Source organism: Haliotis rufescens, unplaced genomic scaffold (genome assembly GCF_023055435.1).
Source record: "Haliotis rufescens isolate VD_foot unplaced genomic scaffold, xgHalRufe1.0.p SCAF_6, whole genome shotgun sequence".
NCBI classification, from domain to species: Eukaryota; Metazoa; Mollusca; class Gastropoda; order Lepetellida; family Haliotidae; genus Haliotis; species Haliotis rufescens.
In genome coordinates this window covers 40,685,288-40,713,185 of record NW_025964334.1, presented here as the reverse complement: position 1 = coordinate 40,713,185, position 27,898 = coordinate 40,685,288, and the positions used below count along the sequence as shown (strand labels likewise).

The 27,898-nt window shown below is 37.5% G+C and overlaps 2 protein-coding genes across 6 annotated transcripts in view; both read right to left on the bottom strand.

Moving 5' to 3' along the window:
* Positions 1-165: 165 nt before the first annotated feature.
* Positions 166-3,387, bottom strand: LOC124115545. The gene is made up of 2 exons (XM_046476572.2): positions 2,863-3,387; positions 166-2,267 (listed from the first exon to the last, which is right to left on the bottom strand). Exon 2 carries the CDS (start codon positions 2,195-2,197, stop codon positions 1,277-1,279), a length of 921 nt encoding a protein of 306 aa, XP_046332528.1. The 5' UTR covers positions 2,198-2,267; positions 2,863-3,387; the 3' UTR covers positions 166-1,276.
* A 934-nt stretch (positions 3,388-4,321) lies between these two features.
* LOC124115558 (prolyl 3-hydroxylase 1-like) overlaps positions 4,322-27,898 on the bottom strand; it is an 84,062-nt gene continuing 60,485 nt past the window's right edge. The window contains exons 12-20 of one of the 5 annotated variants that reach the window (XM_048386593.1): positions 26,644-26,881; positions 25,155-25,261; positions 23,312-23,407; positions 22,124-22,237; positions 20,041-20,191; positions 17,485-17,599; positions 16,391-16,463; positions 11,937-11,982; positions 4,322-4,560 (exon numbers count right to left, since the gene is read on the bottom strand). In XM_048386593.1, coding sequence (XP_048242550.1) covers positions 4,556-4,560; positions 11,937-11,982; positions 16,391-16,463; positions 17,485-17,599; positions 20,041-20,191; positions 22,124-22,237; positions 23,312-23,407; positions 25,155-25,261; positions 26,644-26,881 — 945 coding nt within the window. In that variant the 3' untranslated portion in view covers positions 4,322-4,555. Of the gene's footprint in view, positions 4,561-10,927; positions 11,983-16,390; positions 16,464-17,484; positions 17,600-20,040; positions 20,192-22,123; positions 22,238-23,311; positions 23,408-25,154; positions 25,262-26,643; positions 26,882-27,898 lie in introns of those variants that run through there. The other 4 variants (XM_048386590.1, XM_048386592.1, XM_048386591.1 and 1 more) reach the window with 4 other exon arrangements.

Below are 27,898 nucleotides of genomic sequence, written 5' to 3'. Positions count from 1 at the left end.
CGCTCGTCACGCCGAAGATTCGGGTTCGATTCCCGACATGGGTACAATGTGTGAGGCTCTTTTCTGGTGTCCCCCGCCATGATATTGCTGCAATATTGCTAAAAGCGGCGTAAAGCCATACTCCATCCCTAGTACATAAGGTAAAAATGAAAACAAAACAATTAGTGAACCAAGCATTAACACTGGACTTATTTATTTGCTTATTGTTGATGAATCTGTTGAGGAACTATAACACATATTATTGGGACAATTGCGTGGATCAATGCTCATGATGTCAATCACTGGATTGTCTGGTCCAGACTCGATTATTTGCAGACCGCCGTCATATAGCTGGAATTTTGCTGAGTGTGGCGTTAAACAACAAACAAAAAACTTGTTTTTGTAATAAGCTCAACTCCAAAAGAAACGTGAAGTTTTCTTTGAGAATTTGAAGTGGTTAAAGTAACATGCAATAGAAATGAAATCTTTGTTCACTGCCTCCTCTTCTGCCAATTCTTATTATATTGTGCCCATATCTGAGTGCGGTAATGACGCCGAGTTGAACGGTGGACCCCTTAATGTCGACCGCAGTGTAGATGGTACCTCGCAACCTAGGTCAAACTGTTTAACGCTAATTGGTCTGTTGTGAGTCCCATACGGGCAGTTGTGGTTGTACATCTATCGCGTAGGTGTGACGTCACCATCACATCGTACCGATCTTGTCTGCGGAACACCACTCTCAGTCGGCCGCTTCGTGGACGATCACCTGCACTGTTGGTCAACTGATTATGTTCCTGAAGCCTGGAAGTTGTGGAATGGCATCTCGTGGCATACTCCATCCAGCTACAGTGAGACAGAATGCCCTCGTCCGGTTTTCCCGTGTCAGACGGGACATGGTGTTTTTGTGTCAAACATAAAATCAAACTACAAAACCAACGGCTATTGTTTGAGACCAGCAGATAAGGTGTCAATAATTCAACTGACACGCTTTCAAACGTTCTGGTAATAAATAGTATTCCACGTTTTATGCATTTTCCATAGAAGTTCGTACAACTATTGCAAGTTACGTTTTGGTGAAAGTTATCATGTGAAATAAAATGAATTTTTGTCTAATAAAAATGGAATTCATTTTATAATTTTACATCCCTTCAGTTGAATGATAACACATATAAAAATAAAAAATTCGCCTCTTGGTGTTGAAAGGAGGGGACTGTCCTCCACTGCATAGAACCACTCCTATTTTCATTATGTACTATATTACCACTCCTGTCTGCATTCTGATATCTAAAAATGAAGTTTAGCAGGACATATCAACAAACTCGAGGTTAAACCTGAAGTGTTCCAGAAATTGAATCAGTTGGGCAAGTCTTACAGGTAGGGTAAGGTTTGCATCAAGTGGGTGGAAATTCAACAGAGCTTCTTTATTAGTAGCGAGGTCTATTGTCATGACAACGCGTACATCACATGCAGTTCTATGCATCAGAGCGAATGGCGTCAGACCGCCTAGTGAAACATGAAAGATGGCTGCCATTTCGTCTTTGGTCCCAAAGGAAAAATTTCTGTGAGCTTTCAGTTTGCACCGAAGCCTTTTCAAGTCAATATCATGATTTTCGTCACAGATAACCAAGTAATACTGACCTCTTCTATCTTTGAGAAATAAGTTCTTGCAGAAAACCTCACCTGCACAGTCGTGCCTGTGTGCCCGGGGTGCATATGGAACTGGTTGGGACGTAACACCAAACCCCACTAGCAAACTCATCAGATCCATGATACATTGTGGGGATACAGTATCGTCATAAACGGTATCCTTGTCCGCAATGTTGACAAAGGCAAAGTCTCCAAGGTTAGCGGTATGTTTACACAGAGCTGAGGAACCACCAGGAGGTTGAGTACCTATCATATTGTATCTCCCTTTGTGCCGCCCACAGCAAGGACTGCTGCCTCGGCGGTGCCGGGGCAAGCTAGGGGTTGCCATCTGCACTCCCTCACCTCTCATGACGCCCTCCGATATAGCTGGAGCCTCATCGAAGCTCCTAGAGACGCTTAGGATCAGTCCGTCCTCAGGTGTGGCCGAGCCCATCTTCCTCACTTCATTAGGGTGTGCGTATTGCTGATCATGGCCAGTTTGAGATGTCTCGGTCTGGAACCAGGACTTGAAGAGGCGACGACAGGACAGCTTTGGGCGCGAAAACTGCCTGGCCACATCCATTGAAGCCATCGTGGACGTAAACTGGTGGATGACATATTGTCATCCATTTCATCTTCACAGAACAGACTGGTCGCATCATCTACAATAAAACATGAAGACATAATTTGTTTTAGTCTAAATATTCATTAGAAATATATATGCTTGGTGGTACATACACAGATATGTTTCTTATACACATATCGCTTCTAGTACATAAAGACTGGCTTTGTGATACATCGATAAATGTAAGGTGAGGCTTAATGGGGTTTAGTCACGTTCAAGATTATTGCACTTATATAGCGACGTGCATGCACGTATGCGTGTGGCTGCATGCACTAGTCTGGACTAATACCGATTTTATAGTGCTAGCCCACAGAGACCCCATGCCGCAGTGTAACATGAACACCCCACACATACACAGTATACAGATTCGGGGCCGACCAGTCCGTGTCCGTCTTTTGGTATGACGCGGTCGGTGATGGAACCCCCGACCTTTTTTTCCAGGCGGACGCTCTAACACTAGACCACGGAGGCGGTCCACATATATGTCCTGTGATACAGTTCAGTCTTGTGATACACAGATATGTCTTGTGGTACATACACGGATATGTATGACGACCCAAATGCAGAAACCTGGCGTACATACAAAACAAGTCAAATAGCAGTTTCATCGTAGACTGTAAAAATCAACTTACCGCCACAATCTGTTCAACAACGTGTTGTGTAGAAATGATCTCTACTTCTTCCAAACTACTGTACGCCTGGGTCTACATTACAGTGTTTGCTGTCGGTGACACGGTCAATGTCCAGGGGTTCACAAGCTCACTGATCATGACTGTAAAGCGTCCGTAAAATGATCAAATATGTCGTCCTAGTTCGACATTCATTTATTGCCAGTTTTTACAATCCAATCATAGTGTTTACGTCTTCATGTCGATACTAGTGTCCGCCAATACGGTCTGTAGAGATTCTGTCTGGTGAACGTTACCTGGCCGCCGAGCTATATAGGACAGTCTTCGTTCACATGTGACAAGTCGATAAAAGTATTCAACAGCTGAAACTCCGGAACTATTTTCATATCCGTTGGGCCTAAATGCAAGACTATTGTACTCCAAACATCTGCAGAAAACAATTAATGAAAATGTACCGTCATCCCCAGAAAACAGACACTCGTGATACATATTTATCCCTTTGTACAACTTTGTGGTTCTAAATTTAGAAATGAGACACGCGTTTGCAGTGGTATTTCATCAGTTGTTGCGAAAGAGCTATGGTGCAAGTTGTCTCCCTTACTACAGCAGCCCTCTCTGCGGTTAATCGCGCACTTGTTCATAAAATATAGGCGTGGTAAATTAGTGGAATTAGACGGAATTCGTGGACGTCGGTAAAAAAATCCAAGAGTAGACCATTTTAAACGAAATAACCAGTTCATGAATGATATATCTTAAATCATAACTTCACTGATTATTGGATCCGTTTGTATTAGTTATCATTCTCATTATTATTCTATTATGACGGGAATTTGTTTTTAACTATATGATTTTGGAAGTAAACACACCAACTGTATAGAAAGGTACTGGCATCTAACGAGTGAAAACGAGTCAATATGAAAAATTCACTAGTTTCAGAAAGTTGGTATTAGGGGGACGTTTCGCATCTCATTTATTACTTGCCGTTTATAACTTTTATAAACCTCATTTGAGATTCCCGTCATAAGCTAGGTCTGGATGAATACAATATTACACTGCCGTTTATAAATGGTCAACGCGACCCACAGCATAATCCAACTGAGTTAAACAGAACAACAACAAAAAGTTGAGACATATAAATGTCTATAAGCATTACAATTTTCGAATATCTGGTTTTTAGGGTGTGTTTTTTACAGAGCTGAATAGACATCAACTCGGCCATGAAGTTGATTGGCAGTTGGGGTTTAGGGTTGAGGGGGTGGGTTCCAAGCCTACCTGGCCCTTAGTTTTTGTCTCCCAATGTTTAGTTTATGCATTTGAGGGAGATGGACTGGTATAGAGCTGGAAGTCAAGCTTTGCTAGTGTAGTGGTTTATACATAGTAAATGAGGTATAAAGTATTGCGGCTGTTGTGGCTGGGGCTACCATCGCGCCCTGACGATTCTTCAAGTCGGCTTTGAAAACAGGATCCGCCGAAAATAGCAACGACTTTTAATATAGATTACAAACGAAAACGGCAAAGCATTTACATAAACCCTTCTTTTTGTTAATATATTATATAACTTTCTCCCGCCTGTTGCACTGCAAGTGACTGTTGACGCGAGGTAAAAAACCTCTTCGTGTTTAACAGTATGTAGCCTGTGTTTCCGTCCTATTCTTTGTGTAATTGAGTCACCTCTGTCAGTGATTAACACCACACTTTAATCTGTGGGCAAAAGAGGAATGCGTGTCACATGCGAGTTTATTCAGCAAAACAACTCAATCTCAGTAAAACTGTTAACATGTTTTATCCATAAACCATAACGCATAACGCAAAATATCATTAGCAATGTATAATCATTTAATTCTGACATATAATGTTTTGTGGCTTTTATGAAAGTGTGTTGAATTGAAGAAAAAAGTTGTAGCCGTTTTTGACTGTTGTCAGCTTGATTCCAAGTTCCACTTGTTTCCTAAAATTCAAGGATTAAGCAAAAGGCAAAACGTTCCACAAATTAGTTGTGTTCACAGGCCTATAAAATTCAATTACGCTGACCAAGGTGCATCATATACCCGACAAATCCTGAAATAATTACAAGACTAATCCCAATCAATATATAACACAAAACAGACATAAAGAAATTGATTTATGAGCTTTCTACAAATGTGTTCTGGCATAAACGGCTATAATGGAACCGCGAAAAATGTATGCATATTCACGGAAAATAAATGTTACATATAAACATATTCACTGACTGGAAAACAGATTCAGAAAAAATACAGGTACTCGGAAGTATCAATTCTTGTTTGTATGGCCTATATCTATAATATAGCATGTTGATACTTATAGAAAACTGTTGTACAACTATTTTCAATTGAAACAATTTTTAGTGGTGGGACTGAGGGCACCTCACACATTTTTCCAAAATCCTATGGCATGTTTAGGATAACAAAACTTCATGAGATGCTTTTGGGACAAATCACATGTGAGAAGACACACAGTGTGGCAATAAAATATATATTTCAGACAAAAAATGCTTCTGGCTTTGCAAAAAAGTAAATAAGAATTGTAATCCAATAGCTGAAAAGTTGGGGCGTTCTGTTGATACCATACACTCACAAACCATTGAGTATACGCCAAATCTAAACTTATTAATCTGCTCAATGAAGACAGACAAAACAATGTGACTGAGGAATTATGACCTGGTGACTGCATAAACTAGCCTTATCTACACAGTAGGCTCCTCAGGCAACGTGACTTCTGATCTGTGTTCCCTCTACAGGACAATGTTTAGCCATGTACATAATTTACAAATTTATTTGTTTCTAATGTATGTCAAAAGTGTTTTATGGAGTCGTTTTAGCCAACCTATCTAAGAATAATGGCCTCAAATATACATGACATGACAGACAAAATCACTGGCAAATATTGAGCTCTGGTCTTCTGGTTACATAGAAATGGTGCACCCAGTGATAGAGGTATCACCCTGCAGCCAGGTAAGACAGCTAGGTAAGACATGTATATAATAGTGCAGTCAGCAGTTATGTCTCTGACAGTCAGACATCCACTGAACCTTCATCCAGGACTCAATTAGAAACAGGAGCACCGCCATCCCTACTTTTTCAAAACTTTGCTATATCTACCTATCTTCATCTTTGACAAGTTTACCTCATGTGGTCAAATGCAGTTTAACTTGCCTCTAGGTCCTTGTCTAGGGACTCACCATTACTATTCTAGGGGAGTGGGGAGTTGGGGTGATGGGTTGGCATTTTTTGTTAAACAGAAACTTCTAAAAATGTTTACACCACCATGGTCGCCTTTACTTCCGGTTTTGGAAAACATGTGCCCTATGCAAGAAGACTTGAAAACTGTAAGACCCCTCAATTCCGGCCAATTGTATGCTTGATTATGCTAGCTGTTAACATGTGTAAGAGTGAGTGAGTGAGTGTGTGAGTTGTGTTTAACACTGCTTTTAACAGTATTCCAGTTATATCATGGCGTGTCAGCTTAATGTGGGAGGAAAGTCCGAAGTGATGCAGGTCTCAGACGTTTACCACTTCGGTGAAACCCACAAGCACAAGTATGGTGCTGACAAATCTAGAAACATAATCAGGGCAAACCGGAATTCGAACCCACAATCATAGGTTTCTGGCATGCCCAAGGGACGCAACTCTGCACAGCGAATTGTGGCGCCTTAGAGGACTGGGCCACCCGTGCCCCCACATGTGTAAAATCTCACAGTACACAAAGAAGTATATCTACATTCAGAATGACAATTTCAGTGACTTTCACCTTCAATAAAAATTGCACAAAATCTTACCACTTCAAAGATACATTTTTAGCATATGACCTTGAGAGTGAATATGACCCCTAGTTGTAACAAAGAATATATGGTACATGCTAAAGAAGGTCATTCTAATCTGTTATCAAAATTCTGTGAACTTGGACCCTCCCAAAAGAAGACCTGTACGAAGTTCCATTGACCTTTAGCAATAATTTTAGTCAAAAGAGTAAACATGCTTCCCAATGACCTTCTCTGTGACCTTATACAAAGGTCACTCACAACCTTTTCCAATCGTGGTTCCATCCTATGGAATACATGTTTCAAGTTTCACTGGCCTACAGTAAATCCTTGAGTTGTACAGTAAACACATTAAACACACTTTTCTCCTAGGGATATAATGGAGATATGCATGTCAAAAACGTGTTAAAGAAGAAAGTGCGACAGCAGCTGCGGCAGTCAAATTCAGGCAAAACCATAATCCTTAATATTGTATAATCCACAGAGTTTATCTGCTGCCAACAGTTCGAAAAACACAAATAAATTCCATAATGTCAGGACAAAATCGAGTTTGGCAAGCTTCTGTGTAACAACAGATTGGGTATGATATAAACATTCTATAACAATTAAAGAACAATATATGTATAAAGTAGACATTTGGCACATTTAAGGCTAACCAAGGAAAGCACACAGGAACCTCTACGGAACTCTCAGGTAATACAATACAAGGATAAATATAGGAAGTATATCTTGTCTCAAATCTCTTAGTGACAGGTCAATTGTTTGATGATGCAATCTAATACATAATTGGGCAACCATATCCTGACTAAATAATCTATAACCAATACCAATGAAACATTTTGCAGTAACCAAGGAACTGTGTAAGTGATCACAGGCACATCACATTGTTGCTTCTTCCGCTAAACTGAAGCAGTACAAGAAATTTTCAGATGGTTTGAAAGTAACAATAATCAATACGGATCTGTGCCAAATGGTATGTAAAAACTTTGTATCTGATCTTAAAACATAACCATGGGGAAGGAAGGTGGCTCCCAAAGTCCCAAACTTAACACCATCAAACCATGGTTACATTCAAAACATAGCTAACATTTTGTTCAGGTGACCTCAAGGTAACACCAATCATAACTAAGGTTTGCACACAGCAATTCATGTACACGGCACCTTTAATATAAAAAACATATACAACATCTGACACAAATATCTTTGGCATACATATCACAGTAATCATGTAACTGAACATGACCTGCCTCTGTACAGAAACAAAGGATGTCACATTCCTTCTAAACTCATGGAACATGTCACACTTCTTCTGTATATTAATACAAATATCTGTAAGAAATTATGTATAGGCGACAAAAGTCAACATACTCAGATTTGTACACACACACATTATAAGTTAAGTTATAAGCAATTCTGGTTTATTGACCTTGACCTTCAATCTCAGCCCTGAACTATCAAGTTATATAGATATATAAAGTCTCAAATTCCAAAAATAAATGCTCAAGATATTGTGTACACAATCTTGTGGGTTTCAGCTACTTCACAATGACCTTGACCTTCAACATCATCCACTCACATTCTAGAAAATTACTTCTTGCAAACTTATATGAAGTCCCCATATCATTCTCACACTACTTTGTGAATGCAACTATCTACAAGTCATGGGAGTGAATGACCCCTGAAGTGACCTTGACATTTGACACACTTAGGACATATGACAGGTATTGAGTTAATAGACCGCCCCATGCTGTCAATCAAAAGTAGACAATGCTTGTAAATACAAAATCAGTTTTGATTCATGATTTTTGGTTGTTGCTTTTTGCCAGTTTTGGGCATTGAGTTAGCAATATTCATATTCCAGGACAAGGGAGACATACTGAACACACTTTTAAAAAATATGTGATCCCACTTTGGTAGTGCAGATTGAAATCATAACATTATTTAAACTCTGGTGGGAATTGTTGTCCACTCTCTTAGGTATTAACTTTGTCACAGATCTTGAAATGTTTTAATTTCAAAATGACAAATTTCCCAATAGGCCTACCTAACATTGCAAACTACTGCAGTAATAATTTATAAACATGGAAATATAGCCATTGTCAAAGGTTTTCTGTCATGCAACATATTTCAATTAAATTCAAATAAGTTCACATTATTGTTTGAATATTTCAGCATTCCTATGAAGAGGCAGGACCCATTATTTAGTTCCTTGATCCAATTCTTGTGAAGGGAAGCACCCAATCCAAGGATAGAAAGGAAGAGGATAGTTTAATGAAGTGAGAAGAATAGTGAATTGGCAGAATATTGTGACTGATTGAAATAAAAGTTTATTTCTCTGTCATGAGAATAAAATATGTGTTTAGAAATTTTTACAACAGAAGTTATTCAGTGGCAGTGGAGACTTATTGTTATGCATTTTAGTTAAATAATAACACAACTGTCATGGTGATTTTAACTGACTTACTGTAAATGATGTCAAGACATTTTTGATAACACAGATTCCTCAAGTAAACATTAAAGTAATGATATAAATCATAATCTAATGAAGTAATTAATCATTATTCCAATCAATTAGGTGATGTAATGTCAAAGTTAGATTCATATGATTTAACTGCAGGACATGGCAAGCACATATACACAAAATAATTCATGGTACAACATCCACTTGGTATAAAACCCAGCTTGTTGACTCTTGCAATAAGACATATTTCTTCTCTAATAAAGATAAGGCTGAAAGTGATACCAGTATCAAACATATTTGAAGATACTGCCTCCAAATATTTTTTTAAAATATCCCAAACTATCAAAAGGCACCAGTTCACCACAAGACCTATCAATGTACCAAGTTTGCTGAAGAAATATTGTTAGGTTGTCAAGGTCAGCTCCAGAAACCACATTGTGCACAAACAGACGATGTCCATTTCATTACCCCCACGCAGAAGACATTGCGTGGATAATTAGTGCTTCAGATATGAAATAAATGTGACTGTTGACAATCTATTTACAGATATCCAAATGATTTGCAATATGCACATATGCTTGTGTTTATGGTTTCCATAACATTAAAAACGAAAGGAAAAGACAAAATTTAATTGAACTGCCAATGGATGTGTAATAAATTACTGACAGGACCTTGCCCTTCCTGACATGACTAGCTTGAAGTTATGCACTTCCTCAGGGACAGATAAGATTTACATTGGACAAATGCTCCATTTCCATTCACCAGATAAAATTTGACAACTGAGTCCCAACACAAAATTTGTATAAGTCTACTTACAACACTTTTTGACAAACAACTGGCACCAAATGTATCAAGCCAAATTCATCACTCATGCAAATAAAATTACACCGTCTGTGACACCATAGCAACTAGCGAGTGCCTGTCGCTCTGTCCCCTACCGTTCTAACATCAACAACAAGTTGGAGACAAGGCGAGGGCTTATTGGCCAGGGCTGGAACGGTCTATCATTTAGAGTTCTTCACCAAGTGATTGGAAAATGCTCAATTTTGTCATGAATCCAAAGGTGAAATTTGAACCATTTAATATGACCTCCTGTGATCTTGACCTTATACAGAGGTCACCTAAGATTCGATATAACCAAAACCCCACCTTAAAGATGATGTATATTAAGTTTGATCGTAAATACTCAAGTTATCCTGCACACAAGCTATTTTGACGTCTCCCTCATACTGAGTGACCTTTACCTGCAATATTATCCAATTATATGTCATAAAAATATACATAGGAATATAGAGGAGGTATACCCGGGTAGGAAGTCTCTTTCATCTGTCATAAACTTGTGGTTGAGAAAACCAATTGTGGCAGTGGTGGTGGTGGAGCTCAAGTTGGAGCAAACACATTGAGCAGTCCCCCTTATTAGAAGGCGCATCTTCCCGAGGCAATGAGTTAACTGACTATAAAAGTCTAGTTTCCACCCTTGCCGAAATAGGCTGGTATTATGGAGTTACATTTTGGCTGGACTAATGAGTCTATTCATAGTCCAATCAAAATCATGCAACGAAATTGAAATCCGCTTTGTAAACTGTCATGCAGATTTCGGTCGATTGCAGGATTTGCAAAGCATGTGCACCGCCAACTCGTTGTCAACAAATATTTTCAAATGTTTTTAATCAAGGTGCTTACGTGATTTGATGCACTTTGTGATGTAAGACTTGTTTTATGACAAATTTGATCTTGATTATCGATCAGATCGTCTTGACAGGGCGCCACCATTTTGTTTGAAGCAAATGCAAGTGATACGAGAGGTGGAATCTGATTGGTCCATAGGACAGGCATAGAAGGGACATAACTCGTAATAGTCACAGTTGGCGCTACGATTGAGGCCAGGATTCGAGTCTAGTTCGGCAAGGGTGGAAACTAGACTTTTAAAGTCAGTTAACTCTCTTGCCTTGGGTAGATGTAGAAGGCGTTCTTAATTACAATTTCAGTAAAAGTGTTACACACATGGCCCCGAAGCCTATGTGACTCTTTCAGCACAAAAGAAATCCTAGACTGTACATACATTTACACAGACTTCATGACACAGTCAGAGACATCTATGAATTTGCAACCGGTCAAGGCAAACAGAAAAAAAATCCCTGTCGTTATATCTTGAGTAAAATAGTCTGAAAGAACACCTAAAAGCAGATCCTGACTTCCTGATATACAAATATAGGGTGTTATGTAGAAAAATACTCATGTAAAAGATATGTCAGATACTGACCCATACAACCTTTTGACCTGTAAGTCTAGTGATCTTATGTTTCATTATGCCAAGGTGTAAATGCTGGATGCTTTGTGTCTTTAGTGATGTGGGTGGGAGGACCAAACCTCTCACACATGAAATTGGGCCAATATTTCACCTGATACAGTAAGAATCCATGTCCACATGACAAAAGATAAGGAGATTCAAAGACAGGTGTACATACAATTTTCAGACAATAAAACATGATGGTTTGTACAGCTGAATGAAGAGACATATATGTGAATAATTTCCAAACATGTTCAGTATTATGATATGAGCATTCAGAAGAATGACTTCCATAAATAATAACCTGTGAACATTTGAATAATTATCAAAACATCTTCTTAAATAACAACAAGTTGTAAAAAGTATTGGTTATAATTCAGTCTTGGACAATTCTTTCTGGTTCTTTTCTTCTCTCTCCTTCCGCTTTGTGGCCAAAATTTTGCGAGCTTGTAGATGTGCAAGTTCCTTGAACTGTGGGTTGGTTGTGAACCACAATGCTAATGCACATCTGGTACCCTTGACAACTGCCTTAACCCCATGAAACTCACCAGCATTAAAGCTGACAAGTCGCCCACACTTGGGATGAACATTTACCTGGGAAGGAAAACAAGACAGTGAAAATGTTTTTCCATGGCTCTTCCATCTATCATTCTGCTTGTAAATATACCATATTATCACAATTGTTCATGCTTGTAAATATACCATATTATCACAATTGTTCATGCTTGTAAATATACCATATTATCACAATTGTTCATGCTTGTAAATATACCATATTATCACAATTGTTCATGCTTGTAAATATACCATATTATCACAGTTTATGCTTGGAAATATACCATATTACCACAATTGTTTATGTTTGTAAATATGCCATATTATGACAATTGTTTATGCTTGTTAACTTATGTCAAAACAATTGTATATGCTTTTAAACATATAATATAAGAATTGTATATGATTGTTAGTATGCCATATTTTAACAGTTGTTTATGCTTGTAAACATACCACATGATAATTGTTAATGCTTGTAAATATACTATATTATAACAATTGTTTATGCTGGTAAATATACCATATCATAACAATTGTTAAACTTTGTAATATACCATATAATGTCAATTGTTTATGCTTGTAAATATACCATATCATAACAAGTGTTTAACTTTGTAAAATACCATATAACAATTGTTAATGTTTGTAATTATCCAGTCAACTGTCAACCTGTCAACCCCTCATCATGACAATGTGGGAGATTTGACTTCAAAATGTGGGAGATTTGCCTCCAAAGGGGGAGATTTTTAAAATAGTGAAGATAATTTTATTTCCAACTCTTATTTTTATTAATGCGATTAAGAAAACCAAATATTTTAAAACAATCAATAATTATTAACTTTTTATACGTACAGCTTGCATAATTTCCATTTGCATTTCCTCCTCCAAGAATAAACATAGCACAATCTATCCATATCACTTTCGTTCAAAGATCATCTCAGATAAACGCAAACAGAAATTGAAATTTAACGATCGGTAGCTTGACCAGTTGACCATGGGATTCAATCCAACCAGTTGTCAGACTTTGTTATGATGCAGGTTTTCTAAGTATTTGGCACGATTTTGGTTACAAGAAATATCAAGTGACGCAATATCCTGATGCAACATGATCGCCCTTAATTTTTTTTCTGTCTGCAGTACTTCGTCTGTTGATAGTCCCATTACTTCGCTTCTAAAATTTCCTAGAAACGTTCTGGTTATTCTATTCCAAGAAATGTATGCCATATTTGGAAGTACTACAGTGTTCCCTCGTTATTGCGCCCTTCAATAAAGTGCTAACTCGGTTATAGCGCGTGGTAAAGCATGGCTCCAAAAATTTACTATCATTTTCAATAAACTCAAGTTTTCAAATGACACGATGCTTTCCCCCATCTCAGAAAACATTATAAGCTGATCACCGCAATCACTTAACACCAGAAATACCAGTCAAACAAATCCGAACCGAAGTACGCAATTTAGTCCTATTATTATAATATCTGGTAATAAAAAAAAAATGTTCATTGTTTATCTGGACTAATGTTGCAATATATATATTTTAATTATATTTAAAATTTCATTCAATTATTAGATTCTATAATAATATTTACAATAATTTCGGCGAAATCGTATGCGAAGTGACCGGTAGATCGCACAACTCACCATTATTAACAGCAACCACGGTCAGATTACCGCTATTGACGCCTTGAAACAAACTTTAGTTGCAAGAGAAATGATACACATATCATAAATGCCATACCATGACTCGCTAAAAGTCATATTTGAGGCAATTTGACTATTAAATGTCAACATAACGTTTTCGCTATCGAAATACATATAGCACGGGAAGTCCCTACGGTGACTGGTCAAAATCGTTTCATACGTCAAAAAATATCCTGCATACAATCTGTACCAAAGTGCTACGCTTGTCGTTCTTATAATTTTAAGTATATATGGTGGAAGCTGCAACTAAAATAACACGATATTGGACTATATTATTCCTGATAAAATAATAATATCAGATACAATTTCTTCCGACCATGGCATCAAATTTCTTTAAAGTGGTATCACTGGGTACGTTTTAACTGAATCACCGGTAGATTGGGAGGAAACGCGTGCACAGCTGATTGCTATTTCCGGCTTAGTTTACGAGAAAATACACACGGTAATCTTAATCTCTGCATATAAAAGAATACCTTAGAGAGCAGGAAATACATTTTAAATGGTAAATCATCATGTCTAGTGATGTTTTATATCAAATTTCATACTTTTATTGACCAAGTTTGTTGCCGATCTACCTGTTTATTCACCTGAAGGGATACGATGTGTTGTTGTTTTTTAAAGCGCATATTAATACTCGATAAATCTTTTTCTACACTATGAATCATAAATAACTTCTATTCTAATCTTTTTTGAAACCCTGAAACATGCAACGTAGATCGTGTTAGGTAGGCAGAGCATGTATACTGTTTTGTTGGTCATCTACCAGCTACAACTCAACCTTCATTAAACCGCTGATCATCTATAATGCTCATCAATTATTTGGACCCCGAAGGTTGCGTTGTAGCGAGGGATCACTGTATTACGTTTTACTACAATTTATGAATGAAATGAGTCTCGTTGTCGTTGTTGACCTTTCTGACCTTGACGTGTATTAATCTCATTGGTTGACTAGTACTCTTGTATGCAAATTAGATTGCAGATCTGGTATGCTAGCAAATTATTAGCCAATCGTGTAAAATAATCACAGGATACATTCGCGTGAAATTTGATAAAGTTCTAAGTGTTGATATTTCTGTGCACACAAGTCACGATGTCAGTCAAAAGTTTATTTATAAGTTTCACTTTAAACTTTGACTTTGAAACCCTAGCTACGAGAAAGCCTGATCGTGTAATGCATTGTTATTTCGACTACTGAATCAACCAATCACGCATCGTGTTGCTTTTGAAGATGGCGCTTGCATGTCCTATTTTGTTTCCATTTCCGAGAGTTTAATGACGTAACTTTGAGGTATGTTGATGTTTTAACAAAGTTTCTGACAAATCTGATAACCAATTAGATCTAAGTCAACTTGTATAACTGGACCAGCCATATATGTACCTACGTTCTTAAATTATGGAGGAATAAACACACTAAGAACATGAAGACAACAGTTCATTTCAGTAGGTGATGAATACTCGGCTGATTATTTAGGTACCTGTTAGGACTATCTGAGTTTTCTTTACAGTTTACATTGTTAAATCGTTCACCACATGAATTTAATTACCAGTTGATTACAAGACAAAGGCCCATCTGGGTCCCCCTATGGATGGCTGTGATAACGGTCCCCCAATCCGTGAGCCTACTGAACAGATCGGGATGTAAACTTCCCATTCTTTGTTTTTACTCACGGGACAAGAGAGGCTAATTTTTAAAATAATGAAGAATATTGTTTTGCGGGAGAAATAGTCCATGATACGGGAGACTGGGAGATTTCATCAAATTGCGGGAGTCTCCTGCAAAATGCGGGAGGGCTGACAGGTCTGAATATCCCCTATTCTAACAATTGTTTATGCTTGTAAATATACCATATTATACCAATTGTTTATGCTTGTAAACATACTATATCATAACAATTGTTTATGCTTGTAAACATACCATATTATACCAATTGTTTATGCTTGTAAATATACCATACTATAACAATTGTTTATGCTTGTAAATATACCATATTATACAAATTGTTATGCTTGTAAACATACCATATTATACCAATTGTTTATGCTTGTAAATATACCATACTATAACAATTGTTTATGCTTGGAAATATACCATATTATACAAAAAAATTATGCTTGTAAACATACCATATCATAACACTTGTTTATGCTTGTAAACATATATAACAATCGTTTATGCTTGTAAACATACCATATAACTGTTTATGTTTGTAAACATACCATATGATAATTGTTTATGCTTGTAAATATACCATACTATAACAATTGTTTATGCTTGTAAATATGCCATATTATAACAATCGTTTATGCTTGAAAACATACCATATTATAACAATACAATTGTTTATGCTTTAAAAACTACCATATGATAAAAATAATTTATGCTTGTAAATATACCATATCATAACAATCGTTTTTGCTTGTAAATATGCCATATCATAACAATTGTGCATGCTTGCAAATATGCCATATTATAACAATTGTTTATGCTTGTAAATATGACATATTATAACAATTGTGCATGCTTGTATACATACCATAGCATAACAAGTGTTAAATTTGCAAATACATGTATACAACAATGATTAAAGTTTGTAACAACAACATATTTATAAAACAAATTTACAAGTAAGTAAAGAACTCCAACATCACACTAGACAACATCTTTCAAGACATAAGAATATTATTTAATTGAAGACAATCTTTCCACAAAAACAGATTCATGAAGTCAAGGAATGAGTTCAATACATACCTGTGCAGATTTATTCTTGTGAGCAAAGAAAAATTCCCCACCCTCAAACTCATGGTTTAAGTAAAGAATTGCACTGAAAAGAAGCAAACACATCTCAATGTAAGCACCCCAGAGCTATCCTGGCGTTTACAGTTCCTTCATACACATAGGTATTAATATTTGTAGATGCCGAAGCTCTAACTAATATTGTAATTCTAATCATGCCATCAACAATTAATTACAGTTAATAAGACATGCACCAGCCTGTCTTAATACATGGAGAAATCTCCCACAATTACCTTCCTACATTCTGTCTATATATACAGAAATGTGAATGACCTACCTGTCTACATCTAATGGAGAGGTCAATGACCTACCTGTAATATGTCTAAATGTAATGGAGAGGTCAATGACCCACCTGTAATCTGTCTACGTTTAATGGAGAGGTCAATGACCTAACTGTAATCTGTCTACATTTAATGGAGAGGTCAATGACCTACCTGTAATCTGTCTATATTTAATGGAGAGGTCAATGACCAATCTATAATCTGTCTACATTTAATGGAGAGGTCAATGACCTACCTGTAATCTGTCTACATTTAATGGAGAGGTCAATGACCTACCTGTAATCTGTCTACATTTAATGGAGAGGTCAATGACCAACCTGTAATCTGTCTATATTTAATGGAGAGGTCAATGACCTACCTGTAATCTGTCTACATTTAATGGAGAGGTCAATGACCTACCTGTAATCTGTCTACATTTAATGGAGAGGTCAATGACCTAACTGTAATCTGTCTACATTTAATGGAGAGGTCAATGACCCACCTGTAATCTGTCTACATTTAATGGAGAGGTCAATGACCTAACTGTAATCTGTCTACATTTAATGGAGAGGTCAATGACCCACCTGTAATCTGTCTACATTTAATGGAGAGGTCAATGACCTACCTGTAATCTGTCTACATTTAATGGAGAGGTCAATGACCTACCTGTAATCTGTCTACATTTAATGGAGAGGTCAATGACCTACCTGTAATCTGTCTACATTTAATGAAGAGGTCAATGACCTACCTGTAATCTGTCTACATTTAATGAAGAGGTCAATGACCTACCTGTAATCTCTCTGAATGTAAGCAGGGAACTCCTTGGGGCAGGAACCATCAGTCTTCAGCATACAGTTGTCAGCATGGACCGGGTGACTCAGGTCCGACCGGTCAAGGTTACCATCTGATACAATCACAGGTCATGATACATATTACAGGAATACAAAGTAGATTGTCCTAACTTTCCTGAATGGTGATGCTAATGAAACCTAGTTCAATACCCACTTCAAGTCCCTGTGCCACAATCAGTTTTTGAAGAGGACTTGTTCACGAGTTGGGTCTTATTTCTTGAGAGTTGCAATGTTCTTCATTCAGGGCTTGAATAATTTCTCAAACCCAACTTGTCCTGCAGGGCAAGTAGATATTATTTTGTACTCGTCCTGCGTCCTGTTATATTTACTAAAGTTTTGTTTTCTCAGTTATTATTTATGGCAGACAGTACAAAATACTTCCCCACCTATTGAAACTTGCTCAACGATGTGTCTTGCACAGTTCGTTTTCTTTTTTCACAGTCATACTGTTTTTTGTTGCCTATTTGATCATGTCTTTTGTTGTTAACCCCACCATCCCCGATCAAAAACTTCCATATGTCAGCCATTTCCTTCACAAAATCAGTCATCAGCTGTTCACTATCGCTTTGACATTTGAGCGTCAGAATTGAGTTGCTTACAGCTAAAATAATATATATAATTATCTTCCTTTAAAAACTAGTTTCAATTCCTGCTGTGCAAACGTACTTCTTGTTTATTTCTGTAACAGTCAATTGCCAAGTATGTCGCCTATTTATGATATGAGCGACATGTATTTCGTTGTTATTACTCAGAAAGTGTGGGAGATGAAGACAAATTTTAGGTTTGAAATTATCTTGCATATTTTATTGAAAACAATTAGAGATGAATTTAAATATATATGTACTTGCCCGGTATGACGAGCGTTTCTTCAATTCTTTCTCACCCTGCACATGCTGCCACTCGTCAATACGAGTGGAGGAACGGATTATTCTAGCCCAGATTCATATATTCCCTAAGAAATGCAGACAGTTTTGACTCTCATTTGTTGTTTTGGGTGATACTTGAAGCCCAGAAGAATAGATTAGAAATTTGGTACAATGTCTTCTGACATACAGTTATTGTCATGTGTAACAAAAGCAGTAGCTCATTTGTCCAGAATCTATTGGGTCAATTCTAAACACAAAGGTCACTATCTTCTTGGACTTATACCAAGCATTACTTATGAGATATGAAAACAGGTTCCAAGTCTTAATACAGCAGATTGCCGAAGATGCTGTACACAACATTTGAATCCCATGACTTTATTTCAGTGTTACATACGGAACTGTGCAGCAAGTTGTAACATACATCAACTGAAGCTTCAGCTCCCACTCAGTGCTGCATGGACATATATTTCAGTTACCGCTGTAAACTGTTGTATAGTTTGTTTATACTGGAAACATATATTGAACATAACTAATCCAGTGATTAAACATAGTTTATTGTGAAAGGACCCTCACTATAAACATGATATACATTTGGTCTTATTAAATACTTTGTTGACATTGGGTGTTGGCAGTTTTGTTTGTTCTACACTTCATATATTTATCATGACACTTCAAGCAAATGAATTGCATTTCTCTACAAAGTCTGTGCAAGAATAGCAATGCTGCTCTGATGGTCAATGGCTAGAAGTTGGATGTAGCAATGCATACGGATACTAATGTCTTGGATCAACTCAGATTGAACAAGAAAGGTATTTGCATTACATTAAAAAATTCAAGAATCAGCCCCATCCCTACCTTTTACTGAACCTAAACTTAAAATTCAGTAAACCATATTGACCTAAAAATATCGTCTTGATTTTTCCATGTTTCAACACAAGCCTAAAATCCAGAATTTTCAAAAGTTCAAGGAGTGTGAACTTGTACAAGAAGCAAACATTGTGGGTATGCTTTATAACAGATAGTTCTGTCCAATATGTAATACATGGAATCACATGTAAAGGGTGCAAAGAACAATATATTGGGCAGAAAGGATAAGCCAGAGTGAGAGTCCACAAACAACAAACACAGGATCTCAAACCAGATGCATTGGCTAGGTGCCACTTGGATACATGCTCTTCAGAAACATATTTCTTTGGAAAATTGTGCCCATCACTCAACTGCTAAATTATCTAAACGTGATGCATATGCCTGCCTATAAAAGACAGTAATGGACTTTCATGCAATTTATAGTGCACATGACCCTTGATACTGTGATGCCATGGAAACGTGGTGCCACAACCACTGTATCTCAGTGTCCCTGGTCATCGCAAAGAAACATGGAAAAAACATTGGTCATTATTTTTCTTAAATGTTCTGAATATATAAACAAGGATAAACTTCAGGCACTTCCTTCATAGTGAGATTATCCTCAGCTGTCAGACTGGACCCCTATCCCCAACCTTTCAGATCATTGCAGTTTAAAATTGTGTCTCCCTCATATAACCATATGTCCAAATTTGTATGACACCCATTTGAATCTCTGTCTGGATAACTGGAAAGAAAAGGCTATGTTGTGACGTCCTACTCACCATCAATGGCTGACCGACAAACAAGGTGTGTGAAGTCAAAGTACAGAGGTTTTGTGACATTGAAGTATTTCTCTGTGAACAGACGACTGCGCTCGCTCAGGTTCACAAACAGCTCAACGGCAGCATAGCTTACTTTGTCCGAGTTGGCCAACTGAGGAAGGGAGAGCATCACATGACAGTAAGACGATGGTTGTGGTAAATGAGGCACTTGTCACACAAACAGAAAATAGTTGTTAAACATTTCAAGATCTAAACGAATGAAAGATAAAACATATCATTAAGACAACTTAAGCCTAATAACTCAATTGATGGGACAAAATAGGAAGATATTACTCTTACAAAGGTTAATATTGTGTTTAGAGAGTCTAGAGTATGTAAAACATTGTGCTCAGTGAAAGTGATAGCAACACAATGAAGATGACTGTACACTAGTGATGGAGCTAGCTCCTCACTGTCTTAAACTTCAATACATAGATGATCACTGGTCTACACACTATTTATGTCTGACCTGCACACTAAAGATAGTAATTTCACACAATGGATGGGACCTAGACACTATAGATGGGACTTACACACTATATATGTGAGACCTACACACTACAGATATGAGACCTACACACTATAGCTTGGACCAACACACTACAGATGGAACTTACACACTATAGATGGGACTTACACACTATAGGTGGGACCTACACACTATAGATGGGACTTACACACTAGAAATGTGAGACCTACACACTATAGATGAGACCAACACATAACAGATGGGACTTACATACTATAGATGGACCCAACACACTATAGATGGGACAAACACAACACATTTGGATGGGACCAACACACCACACTATAGATGAGACCTACACACAATAGATGTGAGACCTACACACAATAGATGTGAGACCAACACATAATAGATGGGACCTAAACACTATAGATGGGACCAACACCCTATAGATGGGACCAACACACTACAGACGGGACCTACACACTATAGGTGGGAGACTTCCACACTATAGATGGGACCAACACACTATAGATGTGACTTCCACACTATAGATGGGACCAACACACTATAGATGTGACTTCCACACTATAGATGGGACCAACACACTATAGATGTGACTTCCACACTATAGATAGGACTTACACACTATAGATCGGACCCACATACTATAGATGTGGGACTTACCTCAATAGATGCGAGACCTACACACTATAGATGGGACCTAACACTATAGATGGGACCTACAGACTGTAGATTGGACCTAGACACTATAGATGGGACCTACACACTGTAGATTGGACCTACACACTGTATTACCTTCTCTTGAGGGTAAATTTGTATCGTGAGTGTTCCTTGAAAACAAATACCCTTGAAAATTGGTTCATATTCCAGAGGGCACAGGAATCGGACTGTTTTACTGGAACATCCGATGTATTAGAAGACAAGAAAACTTCAGGAAAGACTGTAACATTTCTTTGTGGTCTACCACTCTTAGTTAGATGGCAACTCTGAAGCAGCTTACGTTTGTTGATTAGTGAAACTAACAATTGATTTCTAACCCTACTGGAACATCACAAATATGACCAAAACCCCTGTGTACAAATTCTTGTTAATAATCAATACAAAAAGACCCACCTAATCACTGCCATTTGTCCATAAAAATGAGATCCTCTAAGCCTAGATAATCTAGCTGTTGAACAGTCACAAGAATACCTATAATAACAAAAGTATTTCAGCTATGATATTAACCTAACAGGCACCCTGACTCCATATACTTAACAGAATATTTACAAAAATCAGAGTTCCTAGATTGCCTTGGACAACAAGAATCTGAGGGGACCTACAACATCTCTACACAGTTCCATGGCTAACAATTACTCGCTTTTCTGACAACATTCTGATCCACGGTCCTCAAATCCACCTAGTGCAAAGACTATTATCACTGGGTCCAGTACTCTGGAATGGAATCTAGTATGCGGGTTTTTGTTAATGTCTTTTCTTCATGTCAGATCATTGATACCTTAGACATCTCAACAAATATACGCATCAGGTCAGGCATGACAACATACAAACCTTTGCTGCACGGTAAACTGTGAGGCCTTGGAACATCTCATGCTCTGTGTGAGGGGAGATAGCTGATGGCTTAGTGGGGAGATGCTCGTACCCATCACCGACTAAAGCACCCGTCTAGAAGCCAGCAGAGATGACAAGCAGAGGACAATATAGACAGGATGTGAAGGAAAGCTGAGAGTGTGCTGAGACCACATATCAGGGTGTACTCCAATACAGTGCCAATACTTGTGCTAACAGTAATACAGATATATATCATTCAAGCCTACAGCTGTATGGTCAGCCTAGCAGGTGCACTGAACAACAAGGACAAATTCTGGGTTGCGGCAAAAGAGAAATGCTCTCCAAACAAAACAAGGTGTAGCCTACAGCCACACAAATTTCAGCTTAGCTGACCATGCTTTGAGCTTTTGAAGTAGAAACAAAATTTAACAACATCCATTTTCTATATTGCGCAACATATGAGAACAATAAGTGTTATTTAAATGTTTATGAAAAAGAAACAACTCAACCCCACCCAATATGCAAAATGATCCAAATTCTGAAAGACAGCTATTCCCTTACAGCTAATCAGCATGTATTGATACTACTATTAAATATACACCCTGATACACACAGCTATTACAAATCAATTTTCTAAAGCGATAAAGAAAACAGGATCAGTAGTAAACTATCCAATGAAACATCAAAATTACTAATGGTAAACTATGCAGTTGTATGAATTATTTGAAAGATTGTATGACATTGCAGTTAGATGTGAGACTACATAGCGATCATGAGAGTGTTAAAACACAAATTCAACACACACAAAAACCCATGTCAAAATACTGCAAAATGAAAAAACATTACATGAAAAAAACTTTGCAAAATGTCAGGTTCATATTGTTACTTAATGAATTAACAAAATATTTTTTTTATAATCTTATAATCTAGGCTAATGTACCAATGACGTCTGACTTGTTTAATAATTAACAGAAATAAAATCTTTAAAAAATCTATTTAATGATCCTACATGACATAAGCCCTATACAGATTTACACAAGTTACTAAGTAAACATGGGAGTGTTTTAGAGTCACTATCTAGCCTTCAGCTGAATGACACTTCTAAGCTGAAACCTGCACCACTTTCAAAGCGTTGCTATGTGCTGATGGCAAATGATATATAGTTACAATGCCAACATATATATGTACCTCCCACGCGTCAATCATTGTAAAGCCCTTAAAATTCTCCTGGGGTGTGTGAGGGAAAGAATTCCCTTCATAGCCACTCCCCTCTGTACCGTGAGTCTGAAATACAACAGCCCTGAACATCATCGCACATCCTGCTTCTTACTTTCTCAATATTATTTACCATCTTTATACACAATACCAAGTCCCTACCCACTGTAGTTGATAAGAATATATTACCACAGGCATTGTAGCTCACCTGGATATGTAGTCATCAGTTTTTAAAATGTCAAGAAAGATAGCTACTTAACAAACATTGCTGTCCGCAATATCTTAATATATTCTGCATAAATACCGAGGTCTGAATACTAGTACCATAATTCTAAAATAATTTGAACAAAATAACATTTTTATCATCAGGAGAAACATACATGCCAAAGTTTAACTACCCGGTACCTCAGTTTGGAAATCTCAGTGGACAAACATGGACAGAGCCAAAAATGCATTTTGAGAGAATTTAGAAGCAAGGTCTGTATATAAAATTCTGCAAAAAAGTGGAAACAAATCAAACAAATACGAAATTTAACTACATTTTAAACAAAAAATGGCTGAGTAACTGAAAAGCCATAAGAAGTGACAGCTTACAGTAAGATTGCTAACTTACGTCAAATCTAGGTCAAACTATAGAATATTGCAAAAATAAATCGAATTGGCCTACTAGATTTCTGAGAAGCCATATTTGATTTCCTGTCAAGCTTCCTAAAACAAACATGGAACTACATATGATGCCCATCTCAAGTATCAGATCCCCAGTTCTTCGAAAAAAGTGCCTGCCCATAGGACCTTGGCAGGTAGATTTTGTATATATCAGCCATTGATTCAAATTTGTATGGGTCCTTTTGGCCTGCAGTAAATTTACGTTTTGATTTATCTGTCACAATAAGCCGCAATTTTTGGAAAAATGTGCGCCTGAAGAGTTCAGTCAGCATCTGCAGCTTCTGAAGTTTGTGGGTCCTCCTGGCAATTGTTTTTATTTCAAAGACTGCTTGAAGAAGATTCTTTACTATATTTTTTATAAATCAAAGATAGCTACCTGGTGGCAATATTGAAAGTCCAATTTAGATGCCGTGAAAAGACACTTGAACCCCCTTACAGTAACTACCTGTGAAGATCCTGGTTAGAATAGGTCTTCAGGAACCCATGCTTGCCATAATAAGCAACTATGCTTGTCGTAAGAGGCCACAAACAGGATTGGGTGGTTAGGATTGCTGACTTGGTTCAGGCATGTCATTGTATCTCAGTTGTGTGGATCGATGCTCATGACATCTATCACTGGATTTCTGGTCCATACTCAATATTTACAGACCGCCGTCATATAGCTGGAATATTGCTTAGTGCAGCTTTAAACAATAAACAAACGACAAACCTTACTCACACAATTTCAGCTTGAATCCATCAAGTCATTTCAGAAAAGTTGAAAACGGATCTGACATCATGACAGAATCTTAGCGACAACATAAACTCACAATTTTGATGATTGATCATAGTTCCAACAACACAGAATATCTTGACATCATTTTTTGTAGACCAGCACAGGTAATTTAGTACAAGGACTTTGTAATTTTGACCAAGCCATTCACATTTAGGGCCCTTTCACATCTAGCACTGATATCTGAAGATTAACTTGCCAATCACGAAGAACCATAACTACTTAAAATATATATAAATATCAAGGAGAAAAATCATATTGCTCTTTAAATCAGACAATAGTTTCTTTTTTGAAATACAATATGGTGTATGGCATGGTCATATACCACTTGACCACAGCTGTGGCAATGTTCTTGATAGAGCCTGGTTGGTACCTTACCAGGACAAGGTTGGTCAGTGTCTGGCACTCATCGTCCTTGGCAAGTCCATCGGCCATCACTCGCTCCCCTCCCTTCATGTCAGCACCTTCCTTTGTTATAGAGATCCCTGCAATGGTGACAGCTTTGTTAAAATAAACACATCTTGAAGGTGAGAAGATATATACTGGCAATCAGTCAAGTCATGCAGTTTGCTAGCGTCACTAGGGTTACTAAACAGAATGAATAAGTACAGTTTAATTTTAGTCATATAACCACAGGTGACTTCCCTATTGTTGAAGTCACATTCAAACATAGACCAAAATATTGTGAGCAGCCAAACTTATTGTTTGATCAAAGAACTTGGTATTAGTGACACATCAAACAAGAGTCATCAGAAAGATGACATATCCCCCCGGCAGCTGTCTGTAAAGTAACCACTAGTAAATGTGCAATTCTGTATGTCATGAGTCAACAGTTGAATGTTCTTTAAGAAGCATACATTGTTTACCCACTGAATGGTTTTCGAATTCTGGCCCGGAAACGAACCCGTTCCCCAATGGAGTCTAGGTCCAACTTCTTTCCATAAAAATTGTAAAAAATAAAAATTCGTAAAAAAATAAATATCAAAAGGCACGCACTTCGGTATGTGCCCGATAGCTTTGCCAAGTTTCGATCAAATACACTGAATGGTTTTCGAATTCTGCCCCAGAAACGAACCCCATCCCCAATGGAGTCTATGTCCAACTTCATTCCATGAAAATTGAAAAAAATAAAAATGAGAAAAATCCCAAAATATCAAAAGGCACCACTTCAGTATGTGCCTGATAGCTTTGCAAAGTTTCGATCAAATACACTGAATGGTTTTCGAATTCTGCCCCGGAAACGAACCCCATCCCCAATTGAGTCTATGTCCAACTTCATTCCATAAAAATTGAAAAAAATAAAAATTCGAAAAATCCCAAAATATCAAAAGGCACCACTTCAGTATGTGCCTGATAGCTTTGCCAAGTTTCGATCAAATACACTGAATGGTTTTGGAATTCTGCCCCGGAAAAGGAAATGATTACAGACGGACAGACGGACGGACAGACAGACTGGCTGATCGCTATATCCCCCCGCATTATATGCGTACTAACAACTTTGGACTTGACTCTATAACCTTAAGACATGTCTATTCCTCTTTTGTACTGGATTGCAAAGCTCCATAAAATACATACGAAGAGAGATATTACTGGGTCCAGCAAATGTACCACCAACAGTGTACGACAAATCCCTGTCATAAACATTAACCATAATCCTTTATACAATCAAGGAAGGACTTTCCATATATTCAAAGAAAGTATCTGAGACATTCAAGTGAAGTGAGGTGAAACAGGGTTTAAGTTATTACACTTATCTAGTGAAGTGCAGGAAAAGTGCAATTACATTAGCACATTTGACTTTCAGTTAGGTGAGCTAAAAGTGGAGTTGCAATTCCAAAGGGCAAATAATCAAATTGTTTTGTCATACCACTTTTTTTCATATCTTCTAAGGTGAGCTGTTTGGAGTTCATATCACTCAGCAAGTATTTCCTGTCCATCTTGTGCAGAGCCTTGATGGTCTCAACATAGGCCTGGTCATCCTTGGTGGGGTCAGTGGTGTACCGGATGACCAGTGCACATCGCTGCTCACTGTACGGGATGCTGACACCATGATGGTCACTGCTCTCAAATGCAACCAGCCGCCCACACTTTATTCCAACTTTGCTCTGGATGTGAAATGACATATTTATATAATTTTATATTTTGAAGTTACGATATACAGCTTTTCCATTGGACGAGAGGTCGGTCACATGACCACAAAATCGTTCATAAGTGTATGACGTTCATAAGTTTTTCACAAGACCTTGTTCTAGAAATGACGTAAACATTGACCGACTACTTCCACATTCCTGGGGGAACCCCTGGGAATTCCCTTGCATGAATACATACAGAAGCGTTCTTTCTGATCATTTGGACCCTTTAATCTTGAACTCAGTAATTTAGTGTACATTGAAAAACGTCAGAGAGTTTGACTACATGATCATTCATGAATATCCTCGCTACGACCATGCTAGTGAACAAAACTAATAAGCGCACATCCAAACTGTTGTATCTGTCGATCTGTCTTGACAGACAGTTACAGTCTACAGAAATCTATGCATTTTCCTTAGTGCCTATTTGATACATCTTTAATCACCTTTCAATGATCGGCCAATTGATCAAGGATGAGTAAAACATGTAACTGCCAGAGGTTCATTAACAACTTTCAAAATCTCTCCCGTCACGTTTATCGTGTTGGACATTTTTACGTCTTATACTTGATGTAAATGTATTATGACACCCTGCCATTGTGACTTACTGAGGTTGTTCTTAACAGACATTTCTCATCTAATGGTGTTATTATTTGAATACATGTGTTGTGTCTGATGTTTCTGAAGAGCAAGTTGTACATACATACGATCAACTCTCTGTTTGAGGAACTATTTTATTCCGCGATACAGCTGGTTGTTGTATGGCAGTCAGTGTAAACATGAAGTCACACGTACTTAATAAAATTGTGTATAGATCTAGGCCTATATCCTTTGAGGTAAGAAATTGTGATAAAAATTATAAGCATTGACTTTCACTTTGTGTGAGTTCATTGGAGTATGAACCTTCATAGAGTGAGGGACAAACATTGTATGAACGTCGTCACAAGCTCCAATGAACTCACACAAAGTGAAAGTCAATTCTTAAACACACCA

Coding starts and splice junctions, on each gene's coding strand:
- LOC124115545 (XM_046476572.2), bottom strand. CDS start 2,197: ATGGCTTCAATGGATGTGGCCAGGCAGTTTTCGCGCCCAAAGCTGTCC.